This window comes from Anoplopoma fimbria, chromosome 20 (assembly GCF_027596085.1).
Source record: "Anoplopoma fimbria isolate UVic2021 breed Golden Eagle Sablefish chromosome 20, Afim_UVic_2022, whole genome shotgun sequence".
Taxonomy (NCBI): Eukaryota; Metazoa; Chordata; class Actinopteri; order Perciformes; family Anoplopomatidae; genus Anoplopoma; species Anoplopoma fimbria.
The window spans coordinates 15,541,878-15,562,139 of NC_072468.1; the positions used below are offsets into that span (position 1 = coordinate 15,541,878).

Here is a 20,262-nt window from a genome sequence, read left to right on the forward strand (position 1 = left end):
TAAATGATTTCTGTTTTTTATTTGATCACTGTTATATCGTCAATGTTGTGCATAATGTAGTGCCACATGTTTTTTTCTCAGGTATTAATCCCTAAAATTCATTTTTTCATAATTTACTTCTAGGTTTACTTTAAAGTTAAGCTTTATCAGACACAGACTCCTGTTATTATTCCCTTTAATTATTCAAAAGCAGTATTTTAATGGATAGTTACTACAGATCACTCCTTATAATCTGTGTTACGACCTAGTAAACAATATCTTGCAACAGATATTTTTTGAGAACAAGTGGCTTTGCTCAATATCAGTAAGGCGTTATTTGTATTAGTGGTGAATAGCCATGTACCTCAACACTGAATCATGACTTTGCCTTTAGCTCATTCCAGCAGTCAACTGCACAGATATGCAGCAGATGTTTTATTGGATTTATTTGCCTTTTTATTCTACATTTTGAATAAACTGCGCTTATCCACACAGTGAGGATTTAATAGTGACATTTGAATTTCTTGTCCACAATGAACAAGTGATGTGAGACGCTTGTATAAAGTCAATGAATGAAAATAATTTACAGAGAAGATCAGGTATGTATATCAAATACGTCACATTTTCAAAAAGTTTACAAATCACAGTCCTCTTCCACAGTCTCTTGTCAAACTGAAAAACACAAGTTTAGTGTTTGTCTCTCTGTCATACACATATTCACAGGTAACACGGGATTGGCTTGGAAGTTCAAAAACACGGAGATCCTCTATCGGTGTCGGGGGAGGAGATACACTGACTTGATTAACTTAATGTTGCATCACTAATGTAAGGACTTCAGGCACAGTGCACACGATCCCAGTGAGACAGCCACATTTAGGACTAATTATTATTAATAAAACTGTAGCTGCCATCTGCTGGCTGCTTATTTATTTTCACTTGTGTGCACATCATTTGTAGCAGTGAAGATAAAATCATAGAATATTAAATTATAAATACTAATAAAAATTATTTCATATAAATCTTGTAATGCACATGGATCATGTAGTTCATTATTTTCTTCACTTCAATTTCTGCTTGGGTTCTTAATTTGGCAGCATTATCCTTTTTCCTACAGGTATAGTCTAGCAGTAGTTTTGATTTGTTTGGAGAAAAATATTTGGAAAACTATCAGGTGTTGCTGGTCTGCAGTGGCCTGAGTATCCTCTCCTGGTTGTGTTTGCGGAAAAAGGCTTTGCCAAATTCATAACTGCTGATCATAATGGCGCAGGCCGGGGCCACTTTGATCAACCTTGGGAGGAAACCTGGCAGAGAGACGACAGATAAAAGGAGTGATTACATACCATGTAGTAAGGTCGAACTATAATGATTCAGAAAATATCACAAAAAGTATCTACCTGCAAACAGCCCACTGAAGCCGTCCTGGGCCACAATCCTGCTCATCACGCCGAAGGTGGAGGATGAGACCTGACATGACACTGATGAGACAAAGAAAACAGTCAACATCAAACGACTCATTATCTCCTTTCAAAAACGGACAACAGATGAATTGTGATTGATTGATGTAGAACAACATCTTCTATCTGGACCATCACCCACAGCCCTGTCAGATGAGCTCAAGTACCTTTTCATCAAAACCACTTGTCATGTTCTTAATGTGTTGATTTGAACTGATTTAATCCCTTTAATTTTAGATTACCTTTTGTCCCCTTTCATGTAGCTTTAATGCAGAAGAGAAGCAATCATTCCACGTTGTAAGACAGTATCTCATAAACAGTGTCAGCTTGCTCCAGCTATTCATTGAGACTTAATGATGTTGACACTGAGTTACATATTTTAGCCCAAGACTCAAAATTCAGCGACAATATCAAGCAGCAGATTCTCCCCAATATTTTTCATGTACGCCTGACAACTGCAGAAAAAAAACGTGGCCTTGGTTGGTAATCCACTGATGCTTTGATGACATTTCTTCATAAGCATTTTATAATGAATATAACAATAAAGAATAATGTGATAATTACAGTTCTTGGCTTGTAGCTCTCCCAACTCCACCTGCCTTCTCGTTTTGACGACATCAAAAGGTAACGTTACAATGGACGCAATCTGAAAGAAATATGTAGAAAATCCTTAATTATGTTTGATTATTAATTATGATATTTTCTGACAAGTTGTGTTTCTACAGGTTGAAAGGCTGAATGTTGAGCAGCTTTAGGAGGAAACAAGGGGCTGATGCACTTACAGAGCCAGACACCGCTCCAGATATGAAGGTAATTGTAAACGTGGGTTCTCTGATGTTATATCGTTCACACAGCCAGCTCTTGCCCTTCTCGTAGTTGTACCAGTACATGGCTGAAAAGGGCACGTCTCGGAAGAGTGTGGGCCCCAGACCTCGCCACAGAGACAGCCAGCCCTCCTTCTGCACTGCAGAGCGGATGCAGTCAGTCAGCTCCCTGTATGACTGTTTCTGAGACTGTAGCTTCGTGCGGATCAGCTCCAGAGGGCTGATCACTGTCGCTGAACCCACTGACACACACAAAAACACACACACAGAGAAAGCAGAGAGAAAAAGTTCATAACACATCTTCACCTGCTGCTGGACTGAAATTAATCATACCGTTGCAGAGGAAAAAACATCAAAACACACAAGGTGACAATGAAATTGAAGACATTGTTGGAACATTTTAATTGAGTAGAAGAGAGTATCTCTTTATGAATTACTATCAAGCTATTTGTCTTCATCGTCATCAACTGTGCTATTTACATTACATTACATTACAGTCATTTAGCAGACGCTTTTATCCAAAGCGACTTACAGTCAGTAGTATATTACATATCATTCACCCATTCACACACTGATGACAGGCTACCATGCAAGGTGCCACCATCAGACTCTAACTAACATTCATCATGCAGTCCACACCGATGGCAAGCCTTCGGGAGCAACTTGGGGTTAAGTGTCTTGCCCAAGGACACATCGACTGCTGAAGCCGGGTATCGAACCACCGACCCTCTGATTGGAGAACTACCTTGCTCTCCACTACGCCACAGCCGCCCCATTTTTATTTCTAAAATCTCTTTTCAATAATTGCTCACAGGCTGTTATTAAAAACAGAGTCAGACGAAGTCGGTGTCACAATGTGTCAGACTACGTTTTCAGAATGAAATCTAGTGTAGGAATAAATTACAGATATTAAAAAGGCAGAAAGTATGGGTGGTTGCTCTAGAAAATTTCCTGAAAATTACACCAATAGCGTTATTAAAGTACTCTAATAAGTTCAACCATGCTGAAAGAAACTCTGAAAATATGCCTTTTCACCCAATAGGTTTTTGTAAAATAGATATTTGGGCTGTCCTCGGCCAAAAAAATCCTTTGTCGACTGACAATCTATTGGTTGATTTAATCGACAGATCTGTAAAATTGATTTCTCCACAATAAAAACAAATTGAAAGCACCACTTTTAAATCCTGTGTTTACCAGAGATGTGTTCAGACGTTTCTTGGAAATACGTAATTCAGCATGAAAAAAAAGCATAAAAAACAACTAAATCAACTAAAGATATCTTAGTCGACTAGACAAAAACGACTATTCGACAAAGATGGGACATGTTCCATTCTCAAAACAATAATTGAATGCAGACAATCAACAGTAATTGATGTTAACAATTGTAACAGTGAGCTGGATTCAGCAATGTTCTCTTGATTCGACACCAGTCAGCTCACCTCTAGCGATAGCTCCTGCCAGAAGAGGAGCCTCCTGAGCGTATTCTCCCATCCTGACCCTCAGTGCTGCACACAGCTGGTCGTAGCACGTGAAGTAGATTACTGTAGCGGGGACTGCCATCACACTGGGGATAACATATATGCAAAATAAACCATGTATTATGCTTCAATCAAGATTATTCCAAGCAGGGGAAATGTCAACCACGAAACAACACATATAAATGAATTAACAATGTGATTTATCAAAGAAAATTCCATTGAGATAATACTGAACATAAATCAATCTTTGGTAATCAGCCCTCAAGAAAACCATGGGTGGTTTGCCACTAATTGGTACAACTTCAAATAAACGCACCCTTAATGAATGCATCAGCTACAGGCTGAATGACTGTCGACCAACCACATTTTCTATATAACTGGGCTCTAAGAGGAAAGCAGGAAGGATGAGGTGCAGCAAGGGAATAAAAGAGACACGGAAGACTTCACACTCACAGGGTCGGAGGTAGGCCGCTCCATAACACCTTTATTCCCTCATGGCGTACTATCTTGACGAAGGCATCCTGCAGAGACGCAGAGTGTGAAGTCAGTTTAGGAAGACGTGCTGTTTGTCAGTGGGGACAAACAAGCTAGGGCACTTGTCTGACTAGCTTTTAACCTTTATATTTGATTTTGGTAAAGAGTTATTGGTGGAATGGGTAGGTGAAATGGTTACCACTGTGCCATTGAAGTGACTGGGGGCTTTGTACCAGGCCTTGGAGTTGCCGTTTTCACATACACATAGGTGGTCCATAAGTCCATTGCAGTAGACAAAACATTTCCCTGAAAGATATTGAAAAAAATATATGTGGTCATTTTTATATTTACTGTATTAAACACAATACTAGAGCAACACAGTTCATATTCATAATACCTTTGGGAAAGGGACTTCTCTGTGCTTGCAGTCTGATCTTCACGACATCCAAAGGTGTAACTGAAAAAAAGGAAAATATAACATTAGCCTCCATGTATGAAATTAGTTGTAAAATGTGATGTATTTCAATACAAAATGTAAATGTTCTGTATTTGTAATACACCAATGTTTGTACGTGTTTTAGACTGAAAGTTTGCCAGGTGAGGTACAATGCTGCATGACATGAGTGTTTTTGTATGTTTTAGCCCCTTGTAACAAATCACATATACTGGTATTTCACACTACTATCAACTATTTCCGGAAGCAAACAGATTTTTGGGGTGTTTACCTACATTGCAGGCAACTTTTTAATTATCCTTCATTCCGTCTAACTAACCTTTTCACTATAAACTTGATCCAGAGCAATACTCTGTCACAGTCCCTTTTTCTTTAATGAAAGGCTGATTCAGCAACATCAACTTCAAAAAGAAACAAACCTACATAAGTCACATGGTTATTTTCACCTCAACCATGTTCAGTTATTGTTTATTTTCTGGGATGAAGTTTCCCAAAACAAAGTTCATAAATGCAATTACTTATTGTTTAATAGCTGTCCCTTAAGCCAAAATTTTGAAGGTTATTATGCACATGTAGATCAAACTAGTGCAGTCTAATACAACAGCCTTGCAATCAATCTGACATTTGTGAAGGCTAAAATGTTTAATTTTGTTGAAACTATTTTAGAAAGGGGGTTGATTCAACTCAGTGGTCAGAGAGACATGTCACTAGGTGTATCTAATAAAGTTGAAACTGAGATTACGGTTTCATAATGTACTAAATTGAGTATAAAACAGTGACTGTCTGAAAGGAGAGGAAAACAAAAGGACATGTGCATAGAATGTATAACAGAAGGAAATTAGAAAATATGAGTAATAACGTTGGTACATGAACTAAAAACAAGAAAAAGAAAATAGTAACGTAACAAATGACAGATTAAAAGTCTCTAGTATCGCACCAAACAAAGATGTGAGGATGGCTCCGGAGCAGGACGCCACCATCTGTTGCAGTGGAGTAATGCCATTCAAGGCTCGAGGAGCAGGACTTTGAGCACTCATACTGTATTCTTAAAAAAAACCAAAGATACAGTTATTATAATCCGTGTGACAGTTATCATGTGAGCAAGACACCTTCATTTAAAACCTTATTTGCCACTCAAACGTTAGAGCGTTATTACTATATCACAGGTTTTTTAATATTACATAAACAACCCTTAAGCTGACTTCTTACCTGCTAAACCGCCTCAGCATCAACCAAGTCTCCCGTGTAGAAGCACATCACTAACTATATCCCGAAAGTACGTCAGTTCATGTAGTGCAGGTTCAAACGGGAAGACGTGTGTATACCCAGGTGTTGTGCCCTTAGCTAGCTGCTTAGTTTACACAGAAAACACACGAGACGACGTTAGTTACATGATTCCGTATAAATTGCAGTATTAGTTTAAGCAGAGCACATTCGAGGAACTGTTTGTTACATGAAATACAATAAATGAAATATAAAAAAAATACAAATGTAGTGTATAATATTGTTTCGTAAATCAAACAAATTTTCTTTATAATTTTTTTTACGTAATGTTTTCTATTTTTATTTTTTTTAGAATAATGTGGAAACATCACATTCAAACTCAAAGGAGGGTTTACTTATTCCTGGTGTTGCCAGGGTTGAAGAGTATCCGTAAAACTAGAAAAGACGAAAAAAGCGTTTTCGAAAGACAAACAAATAATATATATTTATATAGATAAAATAAAATCTGAACTTTACGTTATTAAAAAACTGATGTGAGTATAATTTGGGTACTTAATGCCTTTAAACGTGACAGTGGTTACGTGACAGGAAAGGGTCAGACATGGCAACGTAGACTTCCTCCACCATTGGATTTAAAGCGGGAAAGAGGCGTTTTTGTGAAGCAGTGACCTGGTGAAGTTGACAACAGATGGTTAAATAGTTGATAAATACCCTCCGAGGCATGCTTGGTGCAAACGTGTTGTTTTTACGAAATAGAAAGCGTCTAACTCTGCGCCTGTCCGCCGGGGAAACGATACGTGAGCACTTCCTGGGGCATGTTGGCTCAAGACTGCTGGGAAACATAAACAATCATTCTCAATGCAAGAGAATGAAATGAAGCCGAAACGCATCCAGAGACACACAGGACCCAAATGGCCAGGTAAAAAGATCAGTAATGTAATGATTGTAAGTCTGCTCAACACATCCTGAAAACAAAGTCACTTTTATTAAAGAAATATTAGAGTCCCAGTTATCTTTACTTTACGACTGCATTTACGTTAATTTAAGATCGAGCCATGTCTTTAAAGTTGCTTTACGTCACTTGGTCCAGCTGCAGCAAAGCACCCAGTTGATGATTCAAAACGAGCTGCTTATTGTATTTCGAAAGCTGTAACCATTAAAGTTGAACGACTCAATTAATGATCAATCAGTCATTTAAATCAATGGTTTCAAACTGATTGATCACTATATTAAGCACTTATTCAAGCCCTTCAGCTGATGTATACCTGTGGACTAGTCAGATCTCCCTCCCTCATCCTGTGACTTTACTGTTTCTCTTTGTAGGGAAAGGGGTCAGCACAGGAGAGAAGGCCATGCTGAGCCAAGCAAAGCCAACATGTGTGTCCTCTTCTGCTCAAGCAAAACCTTTTGCTGGGAAAGTGTTTTACCTGGACCTGCCATCAAACAGGATAGCAGAGACATTGGAGAGGGACATCAAAGACCTGGGAGGGGTGAGAAAAAGAAACACATTTTCTCTACTTTATTTTTTGAATGTCAGAAAGGTTTGAAACTCTGTAATTTCTCTTGTGCCAGCTAGATATGTCCTTGAAGTTACACAGTTGTTTACAACACGTATGTTGGATTAACCCCTACCCCGCTTTCTATTCTGCATTTGATGTCAACTGACTATTTTGTTTGGTAGCATTAAAGCAGACCGACATAATTCAGACTTTGAACAAAAAAAATGTTGTCTACATCTTGTCTTAAGTTGTTCTTGTATAGTTTTCTTTTAACCATTTTTTACTTTTTATTTATCCTTTTTAATATCATCTTTCAAGTGTAAGACCATCTTTCGGAGGGATATACTACACTTTTAGAACTTATGCCGCTGCACTTACCAGATTTCCCCTCTAGGGATCAATAAAGGCTTATCTTTTTTTCATTATCATACTATTTATGATGATTGCAATAAGATAGAAGCGCTGGGTATTGCTTGACATTTTAAAATATAAATTGCATAGAAAATGTCAGATTAAAAAAACAATAAATGAGATTATAAATCAGACTCAGAAGATATTCAATGCCGGTTTTTGTGCTTGACAGTTTTCAAAATTCTGTGTCATGTAAACATTTATACAAGTACTAAAAATGTATTTAGATTGTTTCCCAACCCTGTAGATCACTGATGATATACTTTGTTTGCAGTTGTTACTTTGGTATGAACTGTTAGAAATATCTTAAAGCTTTAAAAGAAAATCTGTATTCTGTTTTCTCTCATTTGTCACTCAGACTGTTGAAAAGTTCTTCAGTAAGGATATTAAATATCTGGTATCCAACAAGAGGGAGGCTAGATATGCCCATTGCATCAGGCAGGACTCTCCTGTTCCCAGTCCGGTCTCTGGCCCAAGTTCACCTCACCCCCGATCAAACCGGGACAACGTCAAAAGCAAGTCTCAGGGCCAAACAGACGCAGTGAGTTTACTTTCTTTGATCAACTGAAGTGCAACAGTTTTTAGGTCTATTTTACATCTAGCCTGTGCAATTCCCTTCTAGATCATTTTATTAGTTATTAATGCCATAGATTTGTACTTTCTTTTTTTTGTCGTTCAGTTTGTTCAAAGTCGAGGGAAGTCTTTGGTGGAGAAAGTTGTAAAAGAGCAGGTTTGTGAGGTTAAGACTAATTAGTTTAGTTAGGAACTTTTACTACCTTGTTTCTTTTCTTTGCTTAAACACATTTGCTTGCTTTTAGGAGAGACTGAAAATGAACAAGATCCTGTCAAATGCTCTGGAGTGGGGTGTGAAAATCCTCTACATAGATGGTATGCTGTCAACAATGGTTAATAATGTAACAAACTAATATAACCTTTATTTGAATGTATAAATGATAACGATGTTCTATATTTGTGTTTCTTTTGTCACTTTCAGATATAATTGCATATGTTCAGAAGAAAAAAAGATTGTCAGTAGCCACTGTCCTGCTGCCACTGCTGTCAAATCAAGTGTAGGTTTAAATGTTCAAATTCTTAAATGCGTTTTTATAAAGATTGAATCACATTTTGGGATTGTTATCCTAAAAATGATTGGTTTAACATTGTTTGATTGTGTTTTTAAATGCTTATTCTTTATAGGTCAAAGCTAGTTCAGCGGCAAGGCAGGGCTTTCAGAAATGCAAAGGTAAATGTTATATAGTTATTACCCAGTCTTTCATTTTTTGTTTGGAATGTTGTCCATTGTTTTTGATGCTTTATAAATACATGCTCAGATTTAAATAGACTATGAATTATGTTTGTTCCAGGGGGGCGAATCGGTAAACCTTTCATCAAGGTGGAGGATTCAAGCAGGTAAAAGGCAGAAGACTAAAATAAGCTACACTGTCTTTAGATTGTTTCAATCTTTTGACTGTACTACGTTTCTTTTCCCTTCCACAGACACTACCGACCGATCTACCTCACTATGCAAAACTTACCCGAGTTTAACCTGAAGACTGTCGCTCCCTGTAGTCCATTCTGTGTTGAGGACAAGGTTCTTCCTGGAAACAAACAGCCAGGACGCAGGTATGGTGATTCTTCTCTGCTTTGCTTTTAGCTAATTTAATGATGACAATATGTCACGTGTTCACAGAGACTGCTTATTAAAACATTTTTTAAACATAATGACCACTCAAGCCTCCAAATCCCACCTAAAATTCCTCTTAAGGGGCCACAAAGTTAATTAAACTAACTAACTTTTGCACCAAGCTCTCTTTGTATTTTTTGTAATCTATATCTTTTACATTATTGTTGTTTAATCATGTTCCGTTAATGAAGTCTGTATTTGGTTAATTGTGTTTTTAATTAATGTGGTGAAGAAAAAGACAAACTATCAACATGGTGCAAAATAAAGTAACTACCTACATTTTTCAACAATGTATAAAATTAATTCACTACACTGTTTGTTTTTATTTCTACACATTTATGTGTAAATCTGTCCGACAAAATTTGAATCTTTTGATACTTTGCGATCTTGATTAGAATTTAATGTTCTGTGGGTTTGAAAAGTGGTTGTCTGCTCTATTTTATGTCGGAACTCCTAGAGCCAACCATCAAGACTTAATGCAATTCTACAAAATGCATAAAATCCTAATTGTTCTCACTTAAGTTTGGTTTTATTTGTGCTACCTCTGGGTTCAGAGGGGGAAAAGCCTCAGCCAGTGAAGAGCTTGCAAACGGCCGAAAGAAGATAAGAGACAAGAAACGAGGCGGCTTCTGCGAATGCTGTATGATCAAATATGAGAACGTCACAATGGTAAGTTCTCGCATGTAAAAGTGAAAACTGTCAACGCATTATCACAACAATAATTTATACTTCAGGGACGACAAGTAGTGCCACTAGGAACATTCATGAGCAGAACTAGCTTTTTTATGTCTTTTATTTAGAATGACTATACGAAGAAGGCATTCTTATTTAATTTGCGTTATATTTCACCTTATTTATTTGAATTAACCGCAATTTTCATTTGGGTCACAGTGTAATTAAATGTATCAGACTTAACAAAGAGTTGTCACTAAAATTGAAGCAATGTCATTCTGAACTAAATACAGGTGTTGCACTGTGAATCATGAGTCAGTACTCTACACACGTTTGAATACCTGTTCAAATTCTAGATGTGTTTTGACATTATTTAGTCGTTATTTGGTCATTTGCAATGAAATAATGTTAAATGACCAACTCGGCTGGTAACTTTGCACACAGTATAAGGTTCTTTTTTATAATGACTCTTTTAGTTGGCCAGTAATTATATTTTTAACACCTAAAACAGAGTTATATGTAAGGTGAATGGCAATCTAGTAAATAAAATAAAACAATTTAGGTTATATGTAGTCTTGTACAAAGCTATTTATATTACTGTATATTTATACAGGTTTTGTAAATTAGCTTTACAACCGCTAAACAGTGCATCTAGTCCTTGTGCATAAGTGTATGTTACAATTCTTAATACACAATTAATTTGATTATTTTTTTTGTTCAGCATCTAAAAAGTGAACGTCACAAGGCTTTCTCCAAGAGTGCCGAGTACTTGGTGGTGGACAAACTGGTTTCAACTCTGCACTGCAACTTCCACATCAAAACAAAAGTTAAAAGGTTACCTGTTCACATTTCTTTTAAAACTTTCATCAGCAGTATAAGTTCACAAGAAAGCAATTCATTGAAATGTGTTTTTGACCTATCTGGATCTTTTATCCATCTATTCCAATCTACTCACAAAATCTTTTCTTTGATTCCTCTTAGACCAAAATGCAGTGTTTCCTCTGTTCTGATTGCTCCTGGACCATGTGGGAAAACTGTGCAAAGACACGAGGAAGATATCGATAAAACAGAGATTATTGAAGAAGAAGAAGAAGAAGAAGAAAAGCATCGGACTGTCGATGGGCATGAGGGATCTAACTCATCACACCCTGTAAAAATCACATCAGTGACTGGTTCTGCTCCTCTGATTCCCAGTGAGAGGAGGAGCTGTTACACTCACCTGGACAGATCCAAGCACAAAGCTCTTGCACGTAAACGGCAGTGCAGACAGAATTCTTTGACTTCTTGCTCTCAAAAAGCTGAGCAAGCTCCAATTCCTGAGCCCAGGATGGAAACGGCTCCCTCTAGAGGTGAATGTCTTGCCTCTATTCCCCCCAGAGTCACTCCTGTCTACAATGTGGACCAAAAAACAACTGGAGACCAGAACAGCTCAAACTCCTGCCTTCATGATATGAACGTCCAAAGTGAAGCTTCATTAAAATGCCTTAATGTCAAAACAAATCAACAAGAGGAGTCTGATAAGAAACAGGGTTCCTCAGTGTGTGAGGCTGTTCAGGACGGAAACGTATTGGTTGACAAAATTACTGGAAACAACCTCTTGGAAACGGAAGAAGAAAGTCTTCCTTCACACAGCTTCTCTCCGGAGCGCAAAATACAAAGGAGAGTGAGAGTTTATAAACGCAAGAGACGGAAAGTGGACACGTGTGTAGAACGTGTAAAGCCGAGTGACAATCCTGACAACTCCATGCTGAAACTCTGGGAGCTTTTTCAGTCAACTGATGACATGGATGCAGAATTTACGGGGTTTAAGGACTAATGTAGGGAGAAATGAACTGGATTATTTTACTTGCCTTTTACAATACTTGAAATACGCCACATTCTGTGCCATGGACTGGACAAGCCACTAGATTTTTCGTGTCACTTTGAAGACAGCGGAGTGATCCATATTTTGTTTCATCAGATGACGGGCAGCTGCGGATGTGTATGTGGATTTGGTACTTAGCTTTGTATAAGATAAACAACTTGAAAGAGGGTAAACCAGTTTAATAATTACCTTTTTTAAAGTGGCATGCTGCAAAGGTTTAGAAACTATTATATTCCCATGAGTAATAATTTGACTAAAACGTAAAAGTTGTATTGACATCTTAATATCCAGTTACATTTTTTTTTTAAAACAATCCACATAAAAGTATTTTACTTCTATAAGTATAGAAATATTTCTTTAAGTCATCTTGTCTATAGCCTATTGTCTATAGTGTATTGCCTTTTAAATATCTTGTGATCAATAGAGGGGATAATAACAATACCTAATTGATAAATTGAATCCAGGTAAAAGCAATGTATTTTTATGAAGAAAAAATAGTTTTTTGTAATAGTATGCAAATTTATGTAGACTGAATTATCCACTATTTGCCCACATTTGGTTTAAGTTGCCTCAGTCCTGAAATTATTCCATAACATTCTTCAGTTTTAGATAAAAGATTTGTCTATTTTTTTCTGAAACTTCTGTTATTTCAATTAGAAATTGGAACAACTGCACAGCAAGTTCAGTCTCTAAACTTTAACTCTAAAATGTAGTTTATATACAAACTAGTTTTAGGAGACATGAACTACAATAAAAAGCCACCTGCAGAAAAAAATCCCCAAAACTACAAAGTCCCATCACAAAGTATTTAATAGGCCACCTTTTTAAAGCAGATCCATATTAAACATTTTCACAAATGTGATATCTCTTATTGACACTTGAAATTCCACTGGGTGAATACATTTTTACAGAAGTGTTTTTATATTTGAGTATCTACGTGCAGTCGTTGCCACTGAATACTGTTGAGGGAAAAGGAGAAACTATAATGATATTTTACACAGTGATCTGGAGAAAGGTGGCTTGAATCTTCTAGACATTGCAACTGATTGTTTTGGGTTATAACAAATGGTTGCATATGTATTGTATGTGTGGTACTTGATATTATAAATGACATTTTAGGATTCTTCCTAAGTGCACTTTTCGTGACCTGCCTTCGTGTGCTTTTTCTGAAGCATTAGCTCGGCTTCTCCTTTTTCCATTCATTTGATGCATTAGCATAGTGCCCTTGTTCTCCCACACTGCTCTCAAATACTCTGGGTCAAATGGGAGTCTGAGCCACTGGCTTAAAGAGAAAGACATGAGCAACAATGTATTCTGAGGTACAAGCACAGAATGAAAATAAACTGGCAAAGGCTAAACTAAATGCACATTGTTGTTTTTCCTCCTCCCATACAGTTTATAACCTGCTGCAGATGTGCTTTTATGATCATAGTGCTCCAACTGTTCCTGCCTCCTACATACCCTCGTATACGGTCCATCCATTATCTTTACACATACTTGTCTTTTATCAGGGTGTCAGGGGCTGGAGTTTATACACCTACTAAGTCGCATAAACAACAATTCACACTCAAATGTTCGCACCTGGACTACAAACGTGGAGCCTTCACTTTGCTTCGAGTCTTTAAACTGGTGATAGGGGGAAAAAAATGCACACACAAAATGTAACATACCGTTCAAAGGTTTGGATTCCTCTGTTGCATTGCAGATTTTTTTCTTCTTTTCTTCAATATTGGCAATTTTACAATGATAAAAACTGTATAATTCAGACACCAAGTGTATAATTTTAAATAGTTTGGGCCCAAACATAAGAAAAATTACATAATTTAAACTTATGTTTAGTCGATGTCCACATAGTGTTGCATGACAGTACAAAAAAGCTCAAGTGTCCCTCCACCATTATTGAATCACAACACCGTGCAATTGGGCTCGGCATATTTTGGAAATCCCTTTTTCTTTGGGCAATCTGCAGTCTACTCAGTGGTTATATTGATTAGGATTGAACTGATTTATTAGTCCATAGTATGTTCAGTTGATATTCTGTGTAAACCAACACATGTACATGTGTTGGTTTACTATAAGGTGTATTGAACAAATGAAGACAATGGGGAAAAATTCACATAATGTTAGTCGGTTGTTTTTTTAATCCATTATAAACATTGAATGGCATTAAAATCTTCCACTTTATTATAAACATTGTGCCATTCTAAACTCTTATCCCAGAGCCACATTAGCTGCTTGAGCAAACAATCCTGTCAGGGAAAAAAACATCATCAGCTCATTAACTCTGTAAGAGTTGCTGTGTGGTTCTGGAGCAAGTCCATACCAGGTTTAATCAGCTGGTGTGTAGGTTTAGTGTTAAAGTAAAATAAAAAATAAAAAGATTTTGTTGATGCTGCTCTGTGTCAATGATTGTTGAAGAAAAACATGTGCAATATGAGTGAGAAGCCTCCCTGTGTAGATGATAAACAGCTCATGTTTCTGATTGATGATTTGGCAGAAAAATATGACCGGAATTTGGTTAAAAAACAATTATAAAACATCCACAAATGCAATATTAGCAGAAACTAGGAATTCATTCATTGTCGCATTTTTTATAACAGATGAAGTGACTCATGTGATGACAATAACAGGCTGATTTGGGCAGGAATGGCGCTCCTGCAGCATATTAACATGGAGGAAGGTGGAGGAGGCGGGCGATGATATATCAACCCAGTCGGTCCAGTAGGAGGAAGGCCGGGCCCGCAGCTTTTCCCCATCCCGTCTCCAAGGCTCGCTCATATTTATGCATTAGGCTTTTCTGCAGTGAGCCGCTGGATATTGATGTGTTTTAAGGAGGCGTCCCCAGTCATCTCCTCCCCTACATTCCTCCCCCCTCCCTGTCTCTCCTCCACGCCTCCTCTGTGCTGTTGATCCGCGGGGTGTCGGTGCGCTCAGACGCGCTCGGCGTTCAGACCCATAAGGACCCCGATGGCCCCTAACCAGAGGGACTGCGCTAACCAGACGACCAGCCCAGGCTCCAAGCTCCCCTAGCGAAGGCAGGACTCCGAGAGCCTGCTCCTGGAATACCGCATTGTTTTATAATTGCCAACAAGAGAGAGGAAGGGGAAGATGCTGATGATGCGCCCGCGATGGTGGATTTCCCTTTTGTGCGTCTGTGGATTGATGCACGTCGGTCATCAGAACAGCCCAAATGCCCAAAATGGTAACTGATGCTATTTATGATTGTACATTTATTATGATCGCGCAAACAAAGCGTTACATCACCATTAATAGGCCTTTGTTTGTTTGTTTTGTGCATTATGGCTTCGGCTACTTCATGGTCTCCATCTAAAATATGCACGTAGCCTGTAGCTGTTTCGTGTTATCAAAGGAAAAAGGACCAATCGACATTTCAGATGGCGGTGTTTGTGATGATTGTGTCTCTGAATCACTTCTGTTTTCCCCGCACGGAGGCACAGACGGGTAATGAAATCGGTGTTTTCCTCTCTGTGCAGGAGGCGCCTTGGCGAGCTTGAAGGCTCATCGTGATGCAGGCAGATTTGTCGGGAAGGAGGACACGGTTCCTCTCCGCCTGCTCTACAGTCGGCACAACCACAGCCAGATCACAGAGGACGAGCTCAGCACCAGGGTGAAAGCCAGCTCTGGCTCCACACAGGTACACAGTGTTTACTAGTGCTTCAGGACGGTGTGTGTGTGTGTGTGTGTGTGTGTGTGTGTGTGTGTGTGTGTGATGCTCTCTTTTTTTCCTGCGTGTTTATATGTTGCAATGATTCATCTCCTCCCTTTGCCCTTGTTCTCGGAGGGGAAATTAATAATTGGTTAATTACAAGCAAAACACAAGAAGCTTGAAACATTTAGGCAGGAACAGGCCACACTAATTAGACTGTCTGCAGGTGCTAGGGTCATCATTGCCTTCATATGCAAAAACAAAACAGATCACTCTATCTTTTAACCGATATATAACATTTTCATCCCAGTCCTCAATTGGTACTCAGTCATCACCGTACATTTACTGAGGGAAATCAGCTGTAGTCATCTGGCCAACAAGGATGATTCATTATTTAGTGAAAACTTGCATGTGTCCAGCTGAGTTGCTGTTCCAGCAGCTCCCTCACCTATATCACCTCATGATCCATTAAACAGAATTTTTCAATTTAATCATAAATGAAAGTCCCCAGAGATGAACTATTAGAGCTCGATTGATTTATTTGAGTGCACGATTTTATCATCAGATTTCAGCTAATCACAGATATATTGTTATCATTGAAATGATAGCCAAGATGAACCAAGAAGTTGCGTTAGAGAAATGTTAAGTTACACTATTTTAAGGTCATTTTAAAACCGTGTGGCCATTGTATGGATTTTCCGCCAAATGGCAGTGACCTTAAAGTTTATTCAAGTATTAAATGTCCTGTCTTGGTATATCTGTTTGCAATTCTGTATTAGCCAAATTTCCTTGTCAAAAATATTGTGTCCTGAAATGTGGTTTGGTTTAACATTTGGCTGATAAATTATCGGTTTCTCTGTGCAGTCAAATATCAATGTTGCCTCAAAAATTCTGTGTCTTTTTGGCTGTACTAGCTGAATATCTGATTATTACTGTAATAATCTGCAGGAAATGTGCTTTTTGCAATGTAGCCTGTGTTTGGAACAAGCAAAACACTGTTGGTGTGTTTGGACCCAACCACCCACTAAATTCACCATGTAACAAAAGTGTGCAGAAAGCTGTTGGTGATTATCTAAACAACAAAATTGTTTGACACGAAAGACGTCTGAAACCATTCGTAACAACCGATGCAGTGCAGCAATAATAATAATCACTGTAACTGTGTTCACTGATTCAGTTCAGTGAAGTAGCATTTCTGCTGGGTTCATTTCAAGAGATGAGTCAATTAGCATTGTGCAAACCTGTCATGCGTTTTTTATTTGTGCGGCTTAGGTTTGTGTAGGCTAGCCTATTCAGGGCTCGGAGAGTGGAGAGGGCTACAGATGGCAGCAGGCGGGGAGGTGTTAACCCTTTGTCTCTCTCACACCTCAGACGGAGCTGCAGCCCGATGGGTTAACAAGCTAACAGGAACCATCTGCCATTAGATATAATTTTAATATTTTCCTTTTGAAGCTGATAGTAACCTCAATCACAGGTTTTTTGCTTAACATAGTCTTTCTCTGAACTGGAGTTTAAAGCAAGGGGAAAAACTAATATCTGCAGAGCTAAGGAACATTTTTTCTACACAGATTCTTACAAATATTTGCTCTAATCATTTCATATAATGCCTGAAACCTCATATTTTCATGTTTAACGTCAATTTCCTTCTCTGAAGTCAGTTATAATAAGTATGTAAGATGTGTTTATCTTATTTTGTATTGAGTCAGCTCATTGTTCTTAAAAATAACGGGCAGTCAGTAAAACATTTCTTATTTAGTTATAAAATAAACATTGCAAGTCAGGATAAGATCCAGGATAGAAGGAGGAGGAGACATGTGCATCTTTGATTTGATTTCTGACATTCTGAGACTCTTATTCTCCAGAGAGAGTTGAATCTGGAATCATCTGTGCACGAAGTTTGATCAGTTATTTGGCTGTTTTTAGATCAACAGCCTAAAAACAAATCTGTCAAATAGTTCTGAAAATGTGAGACACAGCAGGTTATTTATAGACTTCTGTTGCATTGCCTATTTTCAGTTTCACCACTGAATGAGCAGTGTGGAGTTCAGAAAAGTGCTTATGTTGTTTTGGTGGCAAAGCAAACTCTTCAAGTGGAATCCGTGTGTGTTGGTTTGTGTGTTTGCCTTCCCGCCTCCCAGTCTGCGTGCAGTGCATTGATAGCACTTACAGTCATACTTTGACGGTCGAGAGTGGAAAGTCGGCCCTGCTATAACTCAGAAATCAATGTAAGAAGAGTCAGCGGTGGCTTCAGAATATTGGCCCAGCTCAGTCAAGCTGGGATGTACTTTCATTAAACACAATTACTGGTACCTCCTCCCATCATGGATCCAATCTGCCGGGTTAGATTTCATCACAAGTGTGCCATGGAAAGGGATTGCCCTTTGTGCGTGCTCACAACCCAACACCCACACACCCTCTTACCCACTCATATATGCATTGATCAAGACAAGACACACGCCTACAAACAATAGTCTGTGGTCAATAGGGACCTCAGAGGCTCAGGTCGTCCTTGGGTGAGCAAAAGAGGCCCCTCCTCAAATGAAAATAAAAAAACACACATACCCCCACCTCTCTTCGTTGTCATGCAGTGTCCGGTTTGTAATGAAGGTAGCCGGCGGGGGTCTGGGGGAGGGTGAGCAGTGTTTTAGCTCAGCTCTGGGACAGCCCTGGACCTGCACAGGATGGATTGTGGGGAGTTCTCATTGACCAAGGATGCGCAATGAAGCCTGTACCATATGTGCCCAGAGCAGGGAATGAATCAGACCCTCCTCCAGCCAAATCAATCACACACAGCACATGCATTCAGAGTCAACCTTTGTATGTTTCTGTGTATTTATAACATTACTGCCAGAAAAAAATATGCTTCAGTGAAACTGTTGCAAACCCAGTCTGGTAAACGTAGAAATTAAATGTCCCCTTAATTAAAATAATACATGCACGTTTACAAAAGTAAACTGTGTTTCTGATTTGTGGCTCAAGTGTTGTGTGAGTTATAATTCAGAAGAAGACAGACCTTGACGGCTTAATTAAAACAGCCTTATTCTCACTGGTGATTGGTGCTGTCAAAGACAATGCTGCCATCCGTCAATGTAGATGAGAATTGATCCTTGCATATCATGATGAATTGACCCATGAATATGATAATAAGTGTCTTTAGGTATAGAAAATAATCTGTCGCCTTTGCCTTTTTAGGTGAACCATGTGGCCCAAGCAAGCTTTCAAGTCGATGCTTTTGGAAGAAAATTCATCTTGGATGTGGAACTGAACCAGTGAGTATTGGATTCTTAAATCAGTCTGTGGCTAGCTAACTATTGTCGTATCTTTCATGCGACAGTGCTGTTGAAGTGATGAGAAAGGATGCTCCGCGGACACTGTTCTTGCTGGTATAATGAGGTTTATTACAAACAAGCAACACATGTCATGACGGACGTCTAGATCGCCCGGAGGTCTCGAGTCGAATCTGTGAGTTCCCCCCTTTTCGGGCTCTTAACCCTCCTTATATATGATGCATGTTATTCATATTTGAGATGAAGTCCAGACCCTGTCTTTGGCTCCGTTAGTCTAAACTTCTACCCTTCGACCCCTGGTTTCCTGTACATCTTTCTCCCATGGTATCCTGAACATCCTCTTCCCATATAAGGACAAAGACCTTGGGGCCTTCGCTGTATTGTGCCAGACCTAAAAATATACCACACTATCTACCAATCTATTGTTATACCTGCCTGTCTTCACTGAAGATGTGTTGGTAGCTTTATTTCGCCACTTGCTAAATTAAAAAAATATAATGCAATGGCTTAGCTGACAATCACAAAACTATAATTGATTAAATGAAGGTGGATTCATTTTTATTCCCTAAATGTTCATAAACATTCATATGCTTGTTGAAATCATCCCAGCAGGACTCGTACATCATTCTCTCGGGTCTGAGCAACACTTGTTTAGTGTAAATCCCTAAACACATATTATGCTAATCAAGTACTGACTCCAGTATTTCAGAATAAGTTGGGCGCTGTGTTTCTGCTGGACAGAGTTTATGTTTTCCTGCTCTTGTATTGCTGTTTGTTGCCTGTTTTTGGTAATGTACTCTTAAATCATAAATATCTAATACTGACGTTTGCTGAAGAGGCCATATGTATGAACGAATATATAGGTATCTATGTGCCGACTGTATATGTGTGTGTGTGTGTGTGTGTGTTTGCAGCAGGTCAGTTATTGTGTGTGTGTATGATTTAGAGGTTCCATCATAATAGGAAGTGATTTACAGTAAAGGCTGGAGCACTGCCCTGTCAGACACTGATATTGATCACAGCACTGCTGATGGAAAACAAGCAACTCCCTCTCCTTATTTTCCCTCTCCCTCTTACTCTCTCTCTCTCTTTGCCTCAACCCAACACTTTTTAAAAATCACCCTTTTTGGCATCCTTCTCTCTAAACCTTTCTGTGTTTGTTTTGTTTCTGTTTCCCTCCTCCCTCTTTGAGACCATGGTTTGTTTGTCTCATTAAGCCCCCAAACAGAAAGCCCGTGAACACACATAGGCTGCCTGCCTGCTCGTCACAGCGGAAGTCACTCCCCTACTG

At 38.7% G+C, this 20,262-nt stretch overlaps 3 protein-coding genes across 4 annotated transcripts in view; 2 read left to right on the plus strand and 1 right to left on the minus strand.

Annotated features, from left to right (window-relative positions):
• Positions 1-163: 163 nt before the first annotated feature.
• Positions 164-6,057, minus strand: slc25a40 (solute carrier family 25 member 40). Its single transcript, XM_054621901.1, has 10 exons — positions 5,873-6,057; positions 5,601-5,708; positions 4,607-4,666; positions 4,409-4,515; positions 4,189-4,256; positions 3,697-3,821; positions 2,216-2,499; positions 1,998-2,079; positions 1,374-1,454; positions 164-1,280 (listed from the first exon to the last, which is right to left on the minus strand). Exons 2-10 carry the CDS (start codon positions 5,698-5,700, stop codon positions 1,147-1,149), a joined length of 1,041 nt encoding a protein of 346 aa, XP_054477876.1. The 5' UTR covers positions 5,701-5,708; positions 5,873-6,057; the 3' UTR covers positions 164-1,146.
• A 483-nt stretch (positions 6,058-6,540) lies between these two features.
• dbf4 (DBF4 zinc finger) lies at positions 6,541-12,320 on the plus strand. Its single transcript, XM_054621887.1, is given in 13 exon segments — positions 6,541-6,806; positions 7,211-7,377; positions 8,156-8,338; positions 8,477-8,527; positions 8,616-8,685; positions 8,792-8,812; positions 8,815-8,867; positions 8,995-9,040; positions 9,162-9,207; positions 9,295-9,420; positions 10,036-10,150; positions 10,875-10,987; positions 11,135-12,320. Coding segments are annotated over 13 exon segments (1,887 nt in total). The 5' UTR covers positions 6,541-6,745; the 3' UTR covers positions 11,970-12,320.
• A 2,625-nt stretch (positions 12,321-14,945) lies between these two features.
• The window catches only part of adam22 (ADAM metallopeptidase domain 22), a 59,725-nt gene continuing 54,408 nt past the window's right edge, over positions 14,946-20,262 (plus strand). For both annotated transcript variants that reach the window (XM_054620975.1, XM_054620976.1), the window contains exons 1-3: positions 14,946-15,219; positions 15,512-15,672; positions 18,877-18,953. In XM_054620975.1, the coding sequence (XP_054476950.1) occupies positions 15,126-15,219; positions 15,512-15,672; positions 18,877-18,953 (332 nt within the window). In that variant the 5' untranslated portion in view covers positions 14,946-15,125. The remainder of the gene's footprint in view (positions 15,220-15,511; positions 15,673-18,876; positions 18,954-20,262) is intronic.